This window comes from Uranotaenia lowii, chromosome 2 (assembly GCF_029784155.1).
Source record: "Uranotaenia lowii strain MFRU-FL chromosome 2, ASM2978415v1, whole genome shotgun sequence".
Taxonomy (NCBI): Eukaryota; Metazoa; Arthropoda; class Insecta; order Diptera; family Culicidae; genus Uranotaenia; species Uranotaenia lowii.
The window spans coordinates 407,042,466-407,061,346 of NC_073692.1; the positions used below are offsets into that span (position 1 = coordinate 407,042,466).

Sequence of the window (18,881 nt, forward strand, 5' to 3'; positions counted from 1 at the left end):
GAAAAAATATTCCTGAACATCGGACGGAGAGTGTTGCTAGTTTTTTTTCATGGAAAAAAGAATGCTCTGTTAGGAGGGCTATAGTTAACTATTTTCTCGCTGCTACAAAATGAAAACTTTAAATTTTTGAAATTCGAAAAAAGTTGCATAACAATACACCCTATTATGTGCATTGGCTTATGACAAAAAAAAAATACAAAAATTAGAAAAGTATAATGTTTTAATTTTTAAAATATTGTCAACTTTGTCGAATACCAGAGAGTTGATTTTTGACCAAAATTTTTTTTTGATAACACCAGATCTCGACCTTTTATGCATTTTTAAGTCATTTGGCATACAAATTAAAATTTTGTTTTTTTCCATTTTTACACTGTTTTCATTTGATCCCATTACAATTTTCCCATTTAACACTGGTCAGCTTTTGGACCAATCTACAAAATGCGTTTGATCTGTTTCAGATATTCGGCACGACCCTTTTCGCTGCCATTCTATTGCATATCCTTGAAAAGTTTTGAACCAAAATAGTATTGAAGGTTGAAGATTGATCATTGAACTTAAAATGGAAAATCAAAACGGATTATCAATTCACTTTATCATCCGGCGTGGATTGTCCGATGCAAAGAGCTGTTCCTTGTCCTTGTAAACACCTTATCCACCATCCAAGATTTACTGAAAAAAAAATTGACGTCTAGACAATCGCAAAATCACTCACATGATGCTGATGGCAGCATCGAGAGGGATCGCATTGACGTCCATCCATCTTTCACACTGTCACCTTTTCCATTTTCGAACGTTAAGGCAAACAACATATGCAGATGGGTACCGCTTTCGTCCTTGCTAGCCGAATGTAGTGACGAAATTCTGTAACGTGGTTGAGGATGAAAGAAACCATTCCTCCACACCCCCAAGCCCTTCTAATCGTGGGCAAAAAAAAAAACGAAACAACAACGGATTAACGTAGGTAAAACAGAAACGCAAGCCGGCAAATTTGACAACCTCTCATAAGAACATAGGTATAGTTACGATTTACTTTTTTTGTCTGATTGACAAAGACACGACAAACAGTAGGAATAACCCTCACATTCGGTAGGGTGTAGCAGCAGTCGCGCCATTTCGAGTCCAAGAGGGGAAAGGGGGGATGAAACTGTCCTCGTGGACTCCTGAATTTAGCCTATGTTGACACAAACATTACGAGACAGAAAAAAAATAACACAAACACCAACTCAGGTGCAAAATGAATCCTGGTGAATCCTGACTGAATAAATATGCGACGGGAGAGAATTTCGCCCCGTTTTATTTTGCCATTTCGTTCGGGGTTCGACTCGGGGAAATGAACTTTCAACTTTTGGCAACTTTTCCTCTCTCGCTGTTGGAAATTTTCCGACGACCGACCAAGGAGGTTTGGGTTATAGTCGGGGAAGAAAAATTGGCACATCGTCAGGAAAAGCTTATTCTCTCATTCCGTAGTCAACCTTCGGCCGTGTCGGATCGGGATTTCTTGTCTTGCCGTTTTCGAACTGTGAAGCGCGCCAGACTTGGCAACGATTTCGGAAAACGTGGTTGTTTTTTTTCTATTTTTCTCTCTTACCTGTGCATTGCTCACCTTTGTTCATGGTCGTCGTCGACGAGGATTTATCGTTGTGTGTGTGCAGTATTCTGTGTGTTTGACGGGATAGGTCAAAGATTGTTATTTTTCCGGTGCACTTGGCGCTTCCCCACCGACTTGAGAATTTCCACTCTAAACGGGTAAGGGGGGATGATGATAGCGTCGGAGTGGATAACTGGAATCAGTTTTTCTATCACTATGCAAGGATCACAGCCAAGGATAGTTTCCGGCTCTGAAGGGTGAAAGGAGGCTCACATGAGTTCCCACACCCACACACGTTCTTTCTTCCCTTTTTTGCTTTTGCTCTCTCCTGCCTGGAGCGAGGGGAAGCGAAAAGGTGACTAAATTGCGTGGGGAGTCCAACGAAAGGCAAGCAGCAAATGTGTTTTGTGGGGGTGGACGTCGAATATCGATTTTTCTTTCCGAAACCCCGACTGGAGCGATGACAAACCTTGTTGCAGCAATCATGGTTTTCGCTGGGATTGGTGGGGCCATTCGGAAGGAAGGAAGGAAGAATGAAAGTGGCCTGAGGATTTTCTCGTTTCTTTAGGCTGGAATTGTGCTTGAGAACGATTCGCAACGAGGAACAAGTGAGGCTAGAGAGAAAAAAAACAATACCCCATGGGCCACTTTTTTTCTAACCTAGTCGAGGAGCGAGGTGAAAAATGGAAAATTGAATGAAAATAAAAGTGCTAAATCGGTGTTGAAAAATAATATGGAAAGGAAAGGGGGGATGAAGCAATCCATTCATCGATTTTGGAATGAAGATTAATGCACCCGGTGCAGTTGAGTTTGGGTGAGTGAGAAAAGAGCAAGGAAAACTTTATCAAATCCTCGACTAAACGGGTTAAATTACATAACACGTGCCTAGGGGGATTGATTTGGCGGATGCAGATAAAACGTCGATTTGGAAAAACAAATTTCGTTAAACCTCGCATAAAGGTTGGAGTTATTGGAAAGAATCCACCGGGATGTGTAATTTATAGGATTCGTTCGTTGGTTCATTCGTCTGTCTGAAAAAATACTAGAGCTAAACCCGATTCCGGAAGATGAAAGCGAGAAACGAATTACTAGGTGTGATGACGACGGCGAAGACGATGACGTGATGTTTGGAATAATAATAGTGAACAGGAGTGATGAAGGCGATGCCAATCTCGCTTCGATAGGACAAAAAAACGGAACGGAAGGAATCGTGATCGTGTTTTGGGAATAGTTAGTTGTAGTACAAGTTGCTACCAATCAAAAGGGTGGTTAATTTAATTCATACATACATTTCTTATGAAAGCAATGATTAGGAAAAGTTAGTGGATCAATGAGCGAATTATGGCACATCAATGGAATCATCCATCACATCTGTGCCGAAACTTAGTATGAAATGAGGGATTGATAATTCAGAGACAATAAACTCTGAATCTTAGATAATTATTTAATTCGAATGCAAATGCTAGCTATATAGGTATGTGATTTCTAGAAGAACCCTCATCTGATTGATTGGAACATAACATAGTAAATTCGTTATTTTTACTTCATACTTTACTTAATTTTTTTTTAAAGTAGGAAAAAAAGGAGCAATGAGACGCACTACAAATTTGTCTTGACCATTGCGTTTTGATGAAAAAATTCAAAACAGTAATGTAACATGTAATTTGAAAATTTTTATAGATGAATTGAAATGAAACTTATTAAAAATTACTTGGACCCAAACTGAAATCCGAATATCTCAAAAGCGCGAGGTTATTTTGTTTACACAAAACTGTTGTCGAGGTTAAAAAGAGTTCTACCTTGATATTATTATTGGTGAGTTTCGATTTGTGTATGAAATATTCAAAATACTTACAAACATATTGGAACAATTTCAATTTCATCCCTTTTTTAAAGAAGATGATAAAATATATTTCAACAGATATCGAAACTCCATGAAAATTTTTAGTCTCAATCAATCAAAAACATGCTCTTGCACCTAATGAACAATTTTAGTAGAAATTCACAAGACGGTATCGGAATAAATAAACATTTTTTTTTATTTCATATGTAATATCTTTTATTAGTCTCAAAATAGCGACTTCAAACCTGTTGAGTTATGTTAATAGAATTAAAATGATATTATTTAACTACATCAACTATTGCTAGAGACGTTTAAAAAAAAGTAATGCATTTAACTTAATGTTGCCAGAATTTTTTCCATTCCCATCCGGGCCTAGCAATTCCGGGCATTTTTTCAAAAAAACCTGGCAAAATCCGGGCATGGATTTCAATTTTTCAAATCCAAAAACCGGGCAAAATTCAGGTGTTATTATATATGAAAGCAAAGAAAAAATGCAAAAAAAAACTGAAATTTATATTTCATTAATGTAATGGCAAACTTCCAGAAACTTTTTGGAACACTTAAATATTTAAAGGTTTATAAAAGTAAATCAGCGAAATTATTTGAAACAACCGTTGAAAATTTCCATACCGATTATCGATTTTGCTGAAAACTTACTTTTTTGGTTTCTTTGTGAAAATTGTGAAAAAATCCGGGCAATATCCGGACTTTTTTCAAGATATCCGGGCAACCGGGCCGGACCGGATTTTCTCGAAATTTTGCTTCAAATATCCGGGCAAACCCGGATAAAACCGGGCAATCTGGCAAGCTTAATTTAACTGTTAAACACGCAAATTTCGGAGCGTTAGTTGAATTTATTCGAAAATATGAATTTCGTAGCTTGATCCAATAAAAAAAATTATATCTGGAATTTTTCAACTTAATCGTTTTGCAAGACGACACTCAAGGTTGATGAAATTTGTATCGATTTCTAAAAATCAAGTTTAAATTCAAATGAAAATTCAGGTTGATAACATAAAAACACTGGAACATCTTTCCAAATTCAGTACTATTAAAGTAGTTTAAACCCATTTACTTGGGTTCTCAGTTCTAAAATGGCTCCCGAAGAAAAAGAAAATTTTTTTTTGTCAGGATTTTACCACTAGGTAGGTGGCATTTTTCCCTTTTAGTACTTACCCTTATATAAAAACCTCTATGTTTTGTTTTTCAATACTAAATAAAAAAACTTAACAGCAAATATGTTTTATTGATTTTTGATCCGTTTGACGTTTTTTAATATTCGATGTTTCGGAATTTCATATAGATTGATTGAAGTGAATAGTTACAAGCAGGGCCTTAGGAAGAACTGCCTCATGGGGTGGGTTTTGTTGACAAAATTTAACCAATAACATTTTTTAGAAATGCATACATTAAGAATCGTAAAAAATACTTAGAGTATCTCATTATTCGGGTTTAAGTTCTTTAATATTTTTAGTTATTCACTTGAAATCATTACTTTCGAAAAAAAAAGTCCTAAGTGTTAAGTTTTTTCCAAGATATAATAAAAAATGAGAGATTTTTAAGGCAAAATTTGGAAAGAAAAACTTGTTTGGGGTTCCAACCAGATTTATTTTCAACGCTTCAACTCGATACATTAAGATTTTAGTTTTAATCTTTTAGTTTTAGTTTTTTATAAAGTATAAACAATATTAATAATGTTAAACAACTAACTAATAACATATATTCCAGCTGAATTTTCCTGAAGATTAAGTTATTCTATCAACAATAAATTATTATTAATAATTTATTTCACCATTAAAATCCTGGAAAAAAATTAAAATTCAGATTTTTCCAAAACCGCAATATTGATAATGAGTTCAGATCTCATTTTTAATAGTTGTTGCGGGTGTGTGGAATAAAAATACGCTGATCTTGTGAGCAGTTTACACAGCTTCAAGCTGCAATTGTATTTAAATTTTAGTTGCATGTTTAGGCTTTTCCAATTACAATTTTACTTACATATTCAGTGTACAGCTAGTTTTAACACCCGAACGATTTCTTAATTTTAGGTTAAGTTCAATGTGTGTGCTGTAATTTTAGGTTTAGTTTAGGACATATTTCAATTTTTAATTTTAGAATAGAAATTACCTCTGTGATAAACTTTAAACCTGCTAGTTTCTTTTTAATAAACGGAATTACAATGGAATGCTTTCCACAACTAAACATCAGTTGTACTACTGAGTTGTGCGGAACCGGAATATTAGGTTGCTGGAACCAGAATGTAAGGTTAGGAACAAGATGAATTTGCATGTTAACTACTTGTACCTTTTTGCGCAATATTGGCATTCGACTCCTATCGCTCAATACGACTATCAATATCACACTCCAGTAATTTCACTTAGAACTATTAAACTTTCTAGTTTAAATAACGGAATTATAATTTTCAAACGTGACGGTGAACTTTTCACCAACTCGCGTGCCGCCAAACAGAAAAGGAATGACGTATCCTCTCGACGATGATCAGCCACTGAACTGCAATTGTCAGCGGCCTGTCGGAAAGTGCTTAGGCAGGGGTGCCAGTTTCCAACATCCCCCCTCCCGTAACACTGGTATCTGAAGTGTTAGATCCAGGGTTTCCTCCTTGTGCGACCTCTAAGACTGCTAGCTTTGCAACAGATTGACGAGTGAGTCCCTTATTTGTCTGCACGACTGCCCTTCTAATGCGCCCATCTGACCCAGGAACCAGTTCCAACACCCGCCCTCGAGCCCAGCCATTTCTCCTTGCTTCATTTACTACAACAACCAAGTCTCCCAAACGAACCGGTTTCGTCTCACCGAACCATTTAGACCGTTGCGTCATGGTCGGGAGGTATTCGCGCACCCAACGACTCCAAAAGCGATCAAGCTGTAGATTTATCTGGCTCCACGCGTTTCTCAACCCATTGGCTTCGCTGATCGGTCCCGACTCCGGTTGTTTGACACCATTGCTGCTTCCCAACAAGAAATGGTTGGGAGTTAGTGCTTCTGCTTCTTCTGACTCGATGGGTAAGTAGGTCAACGGTCGACTGTTGACGATTCCTTCAGCGTCTACCAGCAGTGTGTAGAAGGCCTCGTCGTCCAACTTTCTTCCCGGAATCATGCTCCCCTCTAGCGCTGTTTTCACAGAGCGTACCAGGCGCTCCCACGAACCGCCCATGTGAGGAGTGCCTGGTAGAATGAATACCCATTTCGTATCCACGTTGGTGAACGTGACTGCCATGTTTTCGTGGAACTGTCGGACTTGTTGTTGCAGGATATTGTCAGCGCCCCGGAAATTTGTCCCATTGTCTGAATGGATCTCGATTGGAGCTCCTCGCCTTCCGATGAAACGACGAATGCTCATAATGCACGACTCGGTGCTCAAACTGTAAACGACCTCTACGTGCACAGCTCTGATGGTCAAGCATGTGAAGAGAGCGACCCATCTTTTCAACGCTTGTCTCCCAGACTTCACTAATATTGGTCCAAATAGGTCCAGACCAGTGTAACTGAAGGGACGAGTATATGCGGCAAGTCTTGCTTCCGGTAAAGGTGCCATCCGAGGAACCTGGGGTTTGGATTTATAGATTTTACACCACTGGCATTGTCGAAGGACACGCTTCACTGTTTGTCGAATACGGGGAATGTAGAATCGCTGGCGCAACTCATTGACGACGGTTTCGAAGTTGCAGTGGATGTATTTTCGATGGTAGAAGTCTATGATCAAGTCGGTTAGTCGATGGTATTGAGGAAGAATCACTGGATACTTAGTGCACGTTGACACACGTTTTGCTGCACCGATACGGCTGTCGACACGAAGAACGCCGTTTTCATCCAAGTACGGTGACATTTGGCGAAGAATGCTTTGTTTCGGTAGATCATTTCGTTGTTCTGTCGATTTTCCTCGATTGTGAACCGCAACGCTCATTTCGGCAGGATATGAACACCATTGGGCATTCCCGAACAGTGAATTTTCGGCATCACGGAGTTCCTGCTGACCAAGATGTTCTGGAAAAATTTTCACACGGTTTGTCTTGAGGGCAATGTAACGGTTCACATAAGCAGTGGTTCTTAAGACTCTCTCCCATTTAGAAAATCTGGTGAAGTCGACAGTTGTTTGAGTTTCAGAAAGTTGATGGACGAGACAGGGTATCTTGAGTTCTTCAGTAGTAGTCGTAGACGATCTAGGTTGAGGCCAGTTTTCTTCGGACTCTTTCAGGAATTCGGGTCCGCTAAACCAAGCGGAATCTTGTTGGATCTCAATCTCGTTGAACCACTTCGTAGCATGATCTGCAATGTTGAGTTTCGAAGGGACCCAACGCCATTCGGAGATTTCACTGTTCGAGAGTATTTCGCCTACACGACACGCAACAAACTGGGTGTAACGTCGGTGGTCCGAACGAATCCATGCGAGGACAGTGCTTGAGTCAGACCAGAAAACGGTGCGTCGAATGTTCAGTGAATGTCCGTCTACGATGAATTTCCTCAATCGAACTCCTATCACGGCTGCTTGCAACTCAAGACGAGGTATGGACCAGTGTTTTAAAGGGGCTACCTTGGTTTTAGCGGATACTAGAGAGCAGATAAATCCTTCAGGAGTGGAGACGCGAAAATACGCTACAGCGGCGTAAGCTTCTTCGCTTGCGTCAACGAAAATATGGAGTTCAAGATCTTGATAAAGTTCCCGGGATGCTTCTTGGAAGTAATTTCGGCAATCTTCGGGAAACATTTCGTCCACCGTAACCATTTTTCGAAGGCATTGTTGTCTATTGGCTCATCCCATTGCGTTCCTGCTCTCCAGACATCTTGGAGGAGAATCTTCCCATGGAGAATGATAGCTGCGAGGAGCCCGAGAGGATCAAAGAAGCTCATAAGGCATCGTAGCAGTTGTCGTTTTGTCGGACGGTTACCGGTGGCTAGCAGTTCGTTGATATCTGGAGGTAGAATGGTCGAGAACCCCAGGCTATCTTCTTTCGACGTCCAGTGCATACCTAAGATGCGTTCATAACCCCTTGGGTTCTCCAAGTTTAGCGATTTCGGCTGTGAGGTTTCGGCTTCTCCGAGGCTTTCGAGGACCTTAGAACTGTTAGACATCCAGCCTCTTATGTTGAATCCACCCTTGGCATGAATCAATTTGACTTCACCCGCTATTCGTGACGCTTGTTCCTCATCCTCAAAACTATCTGCGTAATCATCAACGTAGGTTCTTTTAACTATTCCTTCTACTGCCCTGGGATATTGTTTTTCGTTTTGCTTGGCGTTCAGAGTCATAACGTAATGCGCAGATGCGGGAGAACAGGTGGAACCGAAGGTAGCTACGTTCATGGTATAAACTTCTGGTTGACCTTGTGGATCAGGGTTCCAGAGGAAGCGCTGAGCTTGCCTGTCTTTTTCGATGATTCTAATCTGGTGGAACATTTCCGCAATATCCGCTGAAATGGCCACGGGAAATTGCCGGAAACGAAACAGGACCCAAGGTAGAGGATTGAGTTCGTCAGGGCCTTTCAATAGCATTGTGTTCAGGGAAATTCCGTCTACGGTGGCGGAAGCGTCCCATATCATGCGCACCTTCTCTGGCTTTTTAGGATTGATGACCGCTCCAAGCGGAAGAAACCAAGTGCGTCTCGGGTCGGAATCGATCAGCTCCTCTTCAGTTGCACGGTGGGCATAGCCCTTTTCGATGTAGTTCTTTATCTGCAGTTCAAGATTGAGTCGCAACTGAGGCTGACGGTTCATTCTACGTTGCAAGCATTCCCAGCGTTTGTATGCCATCGGGCGACTGTCCGGAAGTTCAAATTCGTCGAATCGCCAGAGTAGACCCGTTTGAAATCGATCACCACATCGTGACGTAGTTGTCTGCAGAATACGTCGTGCTCTTGTGTCAGCATCTGACTCTATCTGTATCGCAGGTGATACACCTACGTCCTCTCTTCTGAAATAATCCCGAACTAGATCGTGCAAAGAATTGTCGGCCGTACATGAACAGGTGTGGTAGTTGACCATGGATAATGAACTATTCTCCGCTACTCCGCCATACAAGCACCAACCAAGCCTTGTTTTTGCTGCTGTAGGCGCTCCTGGCTGGCCTTCTTTAATGCGCAATGGGACAGTTAAGTTGAGATTGTTCAAACCAATGAGCAAACGAGGAGTTATATTGGTATACGAAGCGACAGGAAGCCCTTTCAGGTGCGGAAATTGTTCGGAAAGATGCGAAAAATCGAGAGATTGCTTGCTCAGGGATAAGTTCTTGACAGTACGTGAATCTTTCAAACAAACTTTCATGTTGTTCTGGCCGGAGATAGTCAAGTCTAAAACTTCCGATTCTCTATCAGTTCGAGATATTTTGCCTGTCCATGTCAAACATAAAACTCGTGGAGTTCCCTTCGCACCTAATTCTTTAACAAGAGATTGCTCAACAAGTGTGAGAGAGGATCCTTCATCAACAAAGGCATGTGTATCAATTGACTTTCCTGCACCATGAACTGTTATCGGAAGTATACGGAAGAGGAACTTGTGTTCTGGGCTACGATGTGTTAGACATTCACCGGATACTGGTGCTTTCTGCACCGGAGCTGATGGAGTAGGATTTGTTCGATTATTGGATGTTGATGCGGATGACTTGTTTTGGAAGGAGCGATTTGAATGGAGCAGAGGATGATGACGAGTTGTGCAGCCTTCGATTCCACACCGACTGTTGCTGCGACACGACCTTCGACCATGGTAGTTTAAACAATTGCGACAAATACCTTCCCTTTGTACCGTATGCCAACGACCATCGACATCCAATGACTTAAATTTCGGACAATCTTTGAGAGGATGATTTTGAGTACAAAGCGAACACTTTTTCGGAACAGCGACCTCCTTCGATGTAGTTGGTGTTTCTGAATGTGTGTGTAGAGCGCCACGCTTGGCCCTAGGCTTGTCTTCCTTCACTAACGCCCCACGATACTTTGTCACCTTACCGACATGCTTGACCAAATCCGACATGAAATCACCAAATTCTCGTAGACTGACACTCGCCAAACCACTGCTGTAGACTGCCCACTGATATGCAGCAAACGCCGGTAATTTTTCAACAAGTTCCGATAAGAGAGAGGGATTGTTCATATGTGCTTGTTGATTCGCTGCTTCAATGTGGTCACAAAGATTCTGCACCTCCATTCCAAAGTCGGCCAGTGACCCCAGGTTCTCGGGCTTTGGAGCTGGTAAGACGCGGATCTTTTCCAAGAGGGAATTGATAAGCGATTCGGGACGGCCGTAGAAGGCGCGAAGAGTCTTCATGATGAGCGGAACAGCATCAGGGAGCATGAGCTTGCTGCGAACGGCTGCTAAGGCAGCACCTTTCAAGGAGCGTTGTAGACGGTTTAGATTTTCCACGGGAGAGTAACCGCAGGCGAGGGTGGTGTTGGTGAAAGTACTCACAAATATTGGCCAATCAGAGGGATTGCCATCGAAGATGGGGAGATCGCGGGCCATTAATTGTCGTGCCGCAAGTTGTGATTGAGATGGTTGGTAGGTATTTATAAATGGGGTGTATTGTGGGCGTTCATTTGGCTCAAGGCCTAATTGGTTCATTAAAGGCTCGAGGGGGTCATATTCAGGGGCAGGCATTTCATTTTCATTTGGGGCATACATTGGAGCAGTCTTACCTTGTTCGTTGATGTGGTTCCTGAAGGGTGGAAGTGGTACCGTACTTGTTTCTGGCTGTTGTCTGTTGTTGATCGGCTGCCACGGTTGCTGGGCAAAACGTTGTTGATGGCTGGACTGATTTGGCACTCGATGTCCGAAGTCGGTTGGTGCCCCTGGATTCGTCGACGGATGCGACGGGTTTCTTCTCGGCGTTTCCGGCTCGAATTGATCCGAGGGATTAGTTGCTGGTGTGATCCGAGGGGCTGAATGACAACCGGATCTCGTAAAAGTTGGAATTTGTCCTGAGGTACCGGTGGTAATCCCCGCATCGACCTGGGAGGCAAGCTGAATTGGTGCGGCAAGAGGTGGGGCCAACGGAACTAGTGATGGGAAAGTAGGTCTGGATTTTGCTGCCCGGCTGACCGGATTTGGCTGGTTCGACGGCTGATATTCAAGACCAAGGTGCTCCTGACTCGACCTAGCACCTACGTTGGCACTTCCTGTTGAATGTTGTTGAATACCAAACGATTTGGTTTTGGGACCCTCCTTTTTTTTTTTTTTTTTTTTTTTTTTTTTTTTTTTTTTTTTTTTCTGGGAATTTAACATTTCGATGTCATTCTTCCCTACCATTGGGACCCTCCATTTGTAAACGGCCTTTTTGTAGCAGGACGGATTCCCACTGATGAACACCCATGACGGACCAGGAATTCCATTCCTGGTTATCTGGCCAAGGTTTGACATTTTGGTTGAGAAATGCGGATGGATTTCTTCCTGCGCTGTTTTTCGGATACGCGCCAGTGCTTCGACCTTGCTGCTGTATCCTCGTGAGGACTTCCCTCGGTTGTTGCTCGGTGATCGCGCTGCTCATCGGCGGCTGCGGCTGACCACTTGTCAGGCCCGGTTTTGCTGCACTGACATTTGGAACTTGTGTTTGGTTGAGCCAGTTTTCCACTCGTAGGCGGTTGCCTCTGTGACTGCCTTGGCTCCTAACACTTTCTTCTTCATCGTCGTCTTCGTTGTTTTCTCGCAGCAGATTGTACCGATCCTGTACATACTGCTGGTCTGCGGCAATATCGTCCAATTTCGCCTGGAGTTTTACTTTTCTGGCCTGGCTTTCCAAGGCACGCTGAACATCGAGCTGCTGCAACTTGAGGGAGGCCTGGCGCGCGCGTGATGATTTTATAGAAGGCGCGCTGCCAGCCGGAATGCAGTCCCGACAACTCCAGGGGACTTTCTCGATCGAATTCGTCACGCCGGCACAGAGCTGGTGCCACCACCGATCGCAGGTGTCGCACTGCACCATGTCACACATGGAGTCCGGTTTATCGCAGGCGACGCAGTTGAACTGCTCCGTTGTTGGCACTGGAGTGCTGGTCCGGATGGTTTCCGTGAATTCGGCCATTGAATATCTTGAAGAATTGTTGCGGGTGTGTGGAATAAAAATACGCTGATCTTGTGAGCAGTTTACACAGCTTCAAGCTGCAATTGTATTTAAATTTTAGTTGCATGTTTAGGCTTTTCCAATTACAATTTTACTTACATATTCAGTGTACAGCTAGTTTTAACACCCGAACGATTTCTTAATTTTAGGTTAAGTTCAATGTGTGTGCTGTAATTTTAGGTTTAGTTTAGGACATATTTCAATTTTTAATTTTAGAATAGAAATTACCTCTGTGATAAACTTTAAACCTGCTAGTTTCTTTTTAATAAACGGAATTACAATGGAATGCTTTCCACAACTAAACATCAGTTGTACTACTGAGTTGTGCGGAACCGGAATATTAGGTTGCTGGAACCAGAATGTAAGGTTAGGAACAAGATGAATTTGCATGTTTACTACTTGTACCTTTTTGCGCAATATTGGCATTCGACTCCTATCGCTCAATACGACTATCAATATCACACTCCAGTAATTTCACTTAGAACTATTAAACTTTCTAGTTTAAATAACGGAATTATAATTTTCAAACGTGACGGTGAACTTTTCACCAACTCGCGTGCCGCCAAACAGAAAAGGAATGACGTATCCTCTCGACGATGATCAGCCACTGAACTGCAATTGTCAGCGGCCTGTCGGAAAGTGCTTAGGCAGGGGTGCCAGTTTCCAACAATAGTGGTTTCCACCTGTTTTGTGTTTTCTTTTGGGCAGTTTGAAATTTTAACTCCAACTGTGAATTCTGCATTTTGAGCCTGAATAAAAATTTTGAAACCCTAATTTGAAATAGATTTCTGAATCTAAATTCCAAACACAAATTCCCAATAAATATGAACGGAACGGACAGAATCCTGAACCAGAAATCTCTTATTTGAGTTTGAATGTTTGATTTTCTGTATTAATTTTTTCTTTAATTATTTATTCGTTACTCAACTTGTGAATCTGAATGAAAATTCTGAGTGATGAAACTCTGATATTTTAACTCTAGATCAGCATCATGGAACTTTTTTAAGTTACAACTTTGCATTAAAATTAAAAGTAACAATTTGAAATCCAAATCTTCAAAATTGATTTTTCATTTAAAATATTTTCTTTTAATTTTCCGAAGTGATGAGTTTTCAACAAAGAAAATCAATCATATTTAAGTTTCAAATGCAAAACCGAGATTCGAATCAGGTTTTTGTCCCGATTATGAACCGAAATGAAAATCAAGAACAATAAATTGGATACAGATTCCACAATCCAGTCACAGGCCACAAATCGAGATTTAAAAAAAAATATCAGAACATCGGAAACGATTTAAACCTAAACTCACCAGAAGATTTTCCGCACCTATCCGGGCAGGACAGATCCTGACTATTTTTTCTAAAAACTTGCAAAATCCAGGCATTCAATTGCAAGTTAACAACCCAAAATCTAGCTAACATATAATGAAGATTTGTGGAATACTTTAGAGTAAATCTTAAAAACTCTAGAGCTGTTTTACTGAAGAAAGAATTCTGATCTTGAGCGGAACTAATATATGATCTTGAGCGAAACCATTTTGTAATGTAAACATCTTTAAAAGCTCTCATTCCTAATCTTTGAAAACTACAATTAAATTTCATCTTTAGAGATTTTAAAGTTCAAAAATTAATGTTTTTACGTAAATTACAAAAACTTAGCCATCCAAAGTTGTTCTCAAAATATCCGTTCAAATTTATTTCTTACTTTAAAAAAGATATACAATTTTCACTTTGATTCACTGTACCTTATTTCGAATGAATCGATTCTATAAACTCAAATTTCAGTTTTTTATCTCATAAACTAAATTCGTAAGTATATTTGTATGAATTATTTGAACAACTTTTGAAGATAACGACAAAGTTAGTAATACAAAAGTACATGCCTTAAATTACAGATTTTGCGAAAAAAAATTGTACATTTATCTTAATCAAAGTGTTTTTGAGAAAAAAAAAATCTGACTTTTGTGATTTTATCCGAATATTCTGTGATGGATTTCTGTGATGCTAATTCCTTTAATTTCATTGAAAAACTCATGATAAATTGGATCTTTTTTACATTTTAGTTGGGGAAACTAAAAACAAAGTTATCATACTTTTCTAATTTTAAATAAAAAAAAATCTAAATTTTATATTGATCAAAAAAATATAACTATGAAAATCCATTTAAAATTTAACAATTTTGTGAAATCTGTGAATATTTAGAAACTCTGTGTTCTGTGATAAAAATTTTCTTAAAATTTAATGAAATTATAGATTTTTCTGAGATTTCGGCAACCTTGCAAAAACTCATTCATAGAATATAGTTAATAATAAATTCCAGTTTCTTGTGGATCACGATAACATTTATTTATATTTGAAAATTATGGAAATATTAGGTATTTAGCTCAATTGATAAAACAATTATTTCCCAAACTGATTTCCATGAGTTGTAGCTCAATTGTAACATCAAATACTAGGGAATCGTTTAGGTTATCAATACCAAGCCACCAATTGAATCTTAAAGTATTATAAAATGGGTAACCCGGTGTGCTTTGCTACACTTTGTAGAACTGAAGGAATTTGTGGTAAAAATATTTGAATTTGTGTATATTAGTATATAGTTTTCAATTGGAATTTTAACATCAAGAACAACCTCTTGAAATGAAAGCTGCTTCTTGCAGTGCGAATAGTAATGGCAATGAAGATTGATTCTTATTCTTAAATAATGACTTTACTTTATTGGCTTCATTGGTTCTCGAACTATAACAAAAAATATGCAGAAAGCCTTCCTCCTCCTTCCCTCTGAATGAAAGAATCAAATTTTGTGCGCCTGGTTTGGTACGCTGCATACATTAAGGGGCAAAACCACGTGTGAGTCATAAGGCATAAGGCAGCGCACCTAGCGGTTTATTTCGGAAGCTAGTAGTTCCGCTCAAGACCAAAGATGGTTCCATTCAAGATCATATTTTGCTTTTGAAAACCACGCGATTAATTGATATGTTGATGCAAAACATGTTACAAACACCCGAATAATGCTTTTTTATGAATTTGTCTACCATTTTAATCATTAAGAATCAGTTTATAACGGCCAAGGGTTACATAAATTGACGTTCAAAGTCAGCTTAGATTGGTGAAAATTGCAGCATAAATACGTATGTTTTTAAAGCTTATATTAACATAGTTTCATTTCATAAATTTAATCAAAAATGACAAAGGTTGTATGAAAAGATCTTAAAAAAGTGTTATTTCAACATTTCGAGAAGATTCATAAATACACATTGTCTAGATCTTAGGTAAAGTAAATGGTTCCGCTCAAGATCAGATTTCGACTAGTTCCGCTCAAGATCATTTACCCTATCAAAATAACGATAAAAGGCCGATGTTCTTGCCGACTAAAAAGTTTTAAATCTTTAAGTTTCTTCGTATATTTTACATGTTTGCAGCTCATCCAAGCTTCTGATGACTAAATAGTGTTGAACAAATGTTCCATAAGGTTTATAACAGAATATAATGGCTTCCAGTTTACCTAGCATTTCTAATAACTACAATCTTATTTTCTATGAAACGCAACTATTTTACCCCTGGATCTATGCAACCTCATTAAGTCTTTTTTTGTCGAACATGTATGATGCGGTGGCAGCCGAGCCCAGAGTTAAGGGGGGGGGGGGGGAGGGGGGGCAGAGGGTGATTCCCCCGGGCTCTAGCCAAAAAAGAATTGAAACGAGAAAATTGTAATTAAATCGTAAAATATTACCAGTAAGGGGCCCCAGTGAAATAATATCTCGCATCCTTTCACTATAATATCAGTTAAGGAAAGGCCCTAGAATAGGAAATTCAGAATTTTTCCCACATTTTTATTGGCTGGGCAAATCAGAACAACTATTTTCAAACCCTAGGAAAATCAGGGCATTTTTTTTCTAACACAAAATTCGAACAAATAAAGCAGAATCCAGTGATTTTGCGAAAAAAAAAACTATAATAAAGTAACGAACCCGAAACACCTCAAATTTTCATTTCTTATCGAAACTTGTCAACAACTATCGAATCGTTTTTAAAACTACCAAAAAAACAATTTAGATAAAGATAGCTTAAAAAAATCTAGACCAATTTGAGATTTCTGTTTGAGCCAGATCATAGTTTTCTTAACTTGTCAGTCCACTTTACTTTGAAAATGTATGTTCGAATAAATCCGGAAAATCTGAGATGCCTACAATACACAATACATCACTATCTATTTCTTATTAAATAAAGAAAATACTTTAATAGGAGCTTCTAGCGAATCATCCATTTTTTTTTTTTTTGAAAATGACATATTTTTCCATGTTTGAAAAAAATATGACAGTTAGAATAACGGGGGCAAGAGTTATAATAAAACCGATCAATCTGGAATGCTCACTTTATGAGCATAAATATTAGTATGAATAATGCAAAATTATTTATACACTACACTACACTACACCCTTTTCCCAATTGTAATTAATTTTGAAAAGTCAAACATCAAAAAACTACTGTAGACAAATCGACAATACTCAATTGATTTTCCATTCCAATTTCAGTCAGTGATTTTTTTTTTCTTTAAAATTTCGTTTTATTTATTTCCAAATACAATCATACATTAAAATTTTAAAAAATAACACTTCAAATCACAAATCACTTTTCAATGGAATATATAATCAACAAATATTGTTCTATGTCTTATTTATTGCTCTAGAATCCGATTTTGCACGGCCTCTAACCGTTTTTGCTATCGTTTCCAGTGCCGTCTTCTTTGGACGACGACTTCTACTTCTTCCTGAAGTGAAAGTGTGCCCTTCCTCATCGGTACCGTTTGTCGAATCTCCATGAGATCCCTTTGAGAGCTGCCTTTTTAAATTTGTTTTAGGACTTTCAACCTCCACCATCTCCGTTTCGACTTGCGATTCACTAGATGTCTGTTGGACCATGTTGAGCGTCAGCTGTGCTGGTTCCTTTTGTACTGTAGATTTGAGTACTTCTGAGTAACTGCACTCAGTTGCAGCTCGTTCTACATTTTTAACCGCCGCAAATTTTTCCTCGGTTTCTTTATCCGACCGTTTCTTTGGTATGATGTTTTGCGTAGACTTTTTCTTATTTTGAGGGCACTCAACTTTTAGATGACCCTCGGATTTGCAGAGGAAGCACTTTTGCTTTATGCCGTCATAATATAGCCGTCCTTTTCGATTGAGGAAGAGGAGAGATGCTGGGATTTCTTTTCTCACGTCGATGTAAACGCCTCGAACACCGGTGAAAAGATCAAGTTCGAGATCGGCTGGGAACTTCTCCTTCACAAGTCTTTTAACATTACCGTACCTTGACAAAACTGAAATAATTTCCGTATCGGAGACCTCTGGAGGTAGATCGAAGACCCTCACATATTTTGTGATGCCTCCAGCAATACCCATCTTCAGCTGCACTGTTTCTCCCGTAGAATACACGAAACGTTGTTCCTCTGGATTCTGCGCCAGCGCGTCTTTTAAAGCTTCCTCCGATTTAAACTTAATAAAAACAGAGCGTTCATCTGCTATTTTATACGATGACTCCATAGAAGATCTATCGGCTGCAAAAGCTTTAACAAAACGGGCCACTTCATATAAACTTGGTCCTGCTGCTCCATCAGGGAAAAGAAACGACAATGTGTTTTTCACTAATTCATCGGCCATTGCAAAGCACGTGGTCGATCAAATTCAAGGTACCTAAGTGTACTGGTACTCAAAAACTCGAAGCAAATTGCTGAAGAGCTCACTAGAGATAGGTGTTATCTCCACAAAGTCTGATCATCAACTGATTTGAGATTCTAAATGAAACTTTTCCAACTACATAGTTGAATCCTCGTTTTATACTATTGATTCTGATGCACTTTTATTTTAAAACTAGCTGACCCGGTAAACTTAGTTTTACCTTTAAATATATAAATCGTTATGAATTTTTAACTTCATCTACACGTCCTTTACTTCTTCGTGTTCGTGAATCAGTTTTTATGAAAATCGTTTTAAAATTATTCGATTTGTGTCCCATTTAAAGTTCATTCTACATAGGGGCCCCATTCTATAAAAAGGAGATTTTTGAAACTATTATAAAAACCATCTCAGATACCAAATTTGACTTCCGTTCGTTTATACGTGATGATGTTACAAAGAAAACGCTTTCATTTTTATACATAAGATTATCCTCTACACAAGATCTCGAAACTTCATACGTTTCTAAGTCATTTGGCATCAAAATCAAAATTTTAAATTTTTTCGATTTCCTTTGGGTTCCCCCTTTGGTGATTTTTGAGGGTCGAAAATCGAATCGTTTTTTGACATTTTTTTTTATGGAGATAACACTAGATTTTGTCGGTTTTATGCGTTTCTAAGTCATTTGGCATCAAAATTAAAATTTCAATTT

At 39.3% G+C, this 18,881-nt stretch overlaps 2 protein-coding genes across 14 annotated transcripts in view; one reads left to right on the forward strand and one right to left on the reverse strand.

Moving 5' to 3' along the window:
- LOC129749106 (sodium-dependent neutral amino acid transporter B(0)AT3) overlaps positions 1 to 18,881 on the forward strand; it is a 157,710-nt gene that overhangs the window by 23,285 nt on the left and 115,544 nt on the right. Inside the window, exon 1 of one of the 13 annotated variants that reach the window (XM_055743972.1) lies at positions 1,467 to 1,559. The exons of 9 other annotated variants lie outside the window; for them this stretch is intronic. The gene's annotated coding sequence lies outside the window, so the exon portion shown is untranslated. Of the gene's footprint in view, positions 1 to 1,466; positions 1,560 to 1,609; positions 1,747 to 2,381; positions 2,403 to 18,881 lie in introns of those variants that run through there. 3 more of the 13 variants (XM_055743977.1, XM_055743974.1, XM_055743978.1) reach the window with 3 other exon arrangements.
- LOC129743371 (uncharacterized) lies at positions 5,974 to 7,356 on the reverse strand. The gene has a single exon (XM_055735357.1). The coding sequence runs from the start codon at positions 7,354 to 7,356 to the stop codon at positions 5,974 to 5,976; it is 1,383 nt and encodes a 460-aa protein (XP_055591332.1).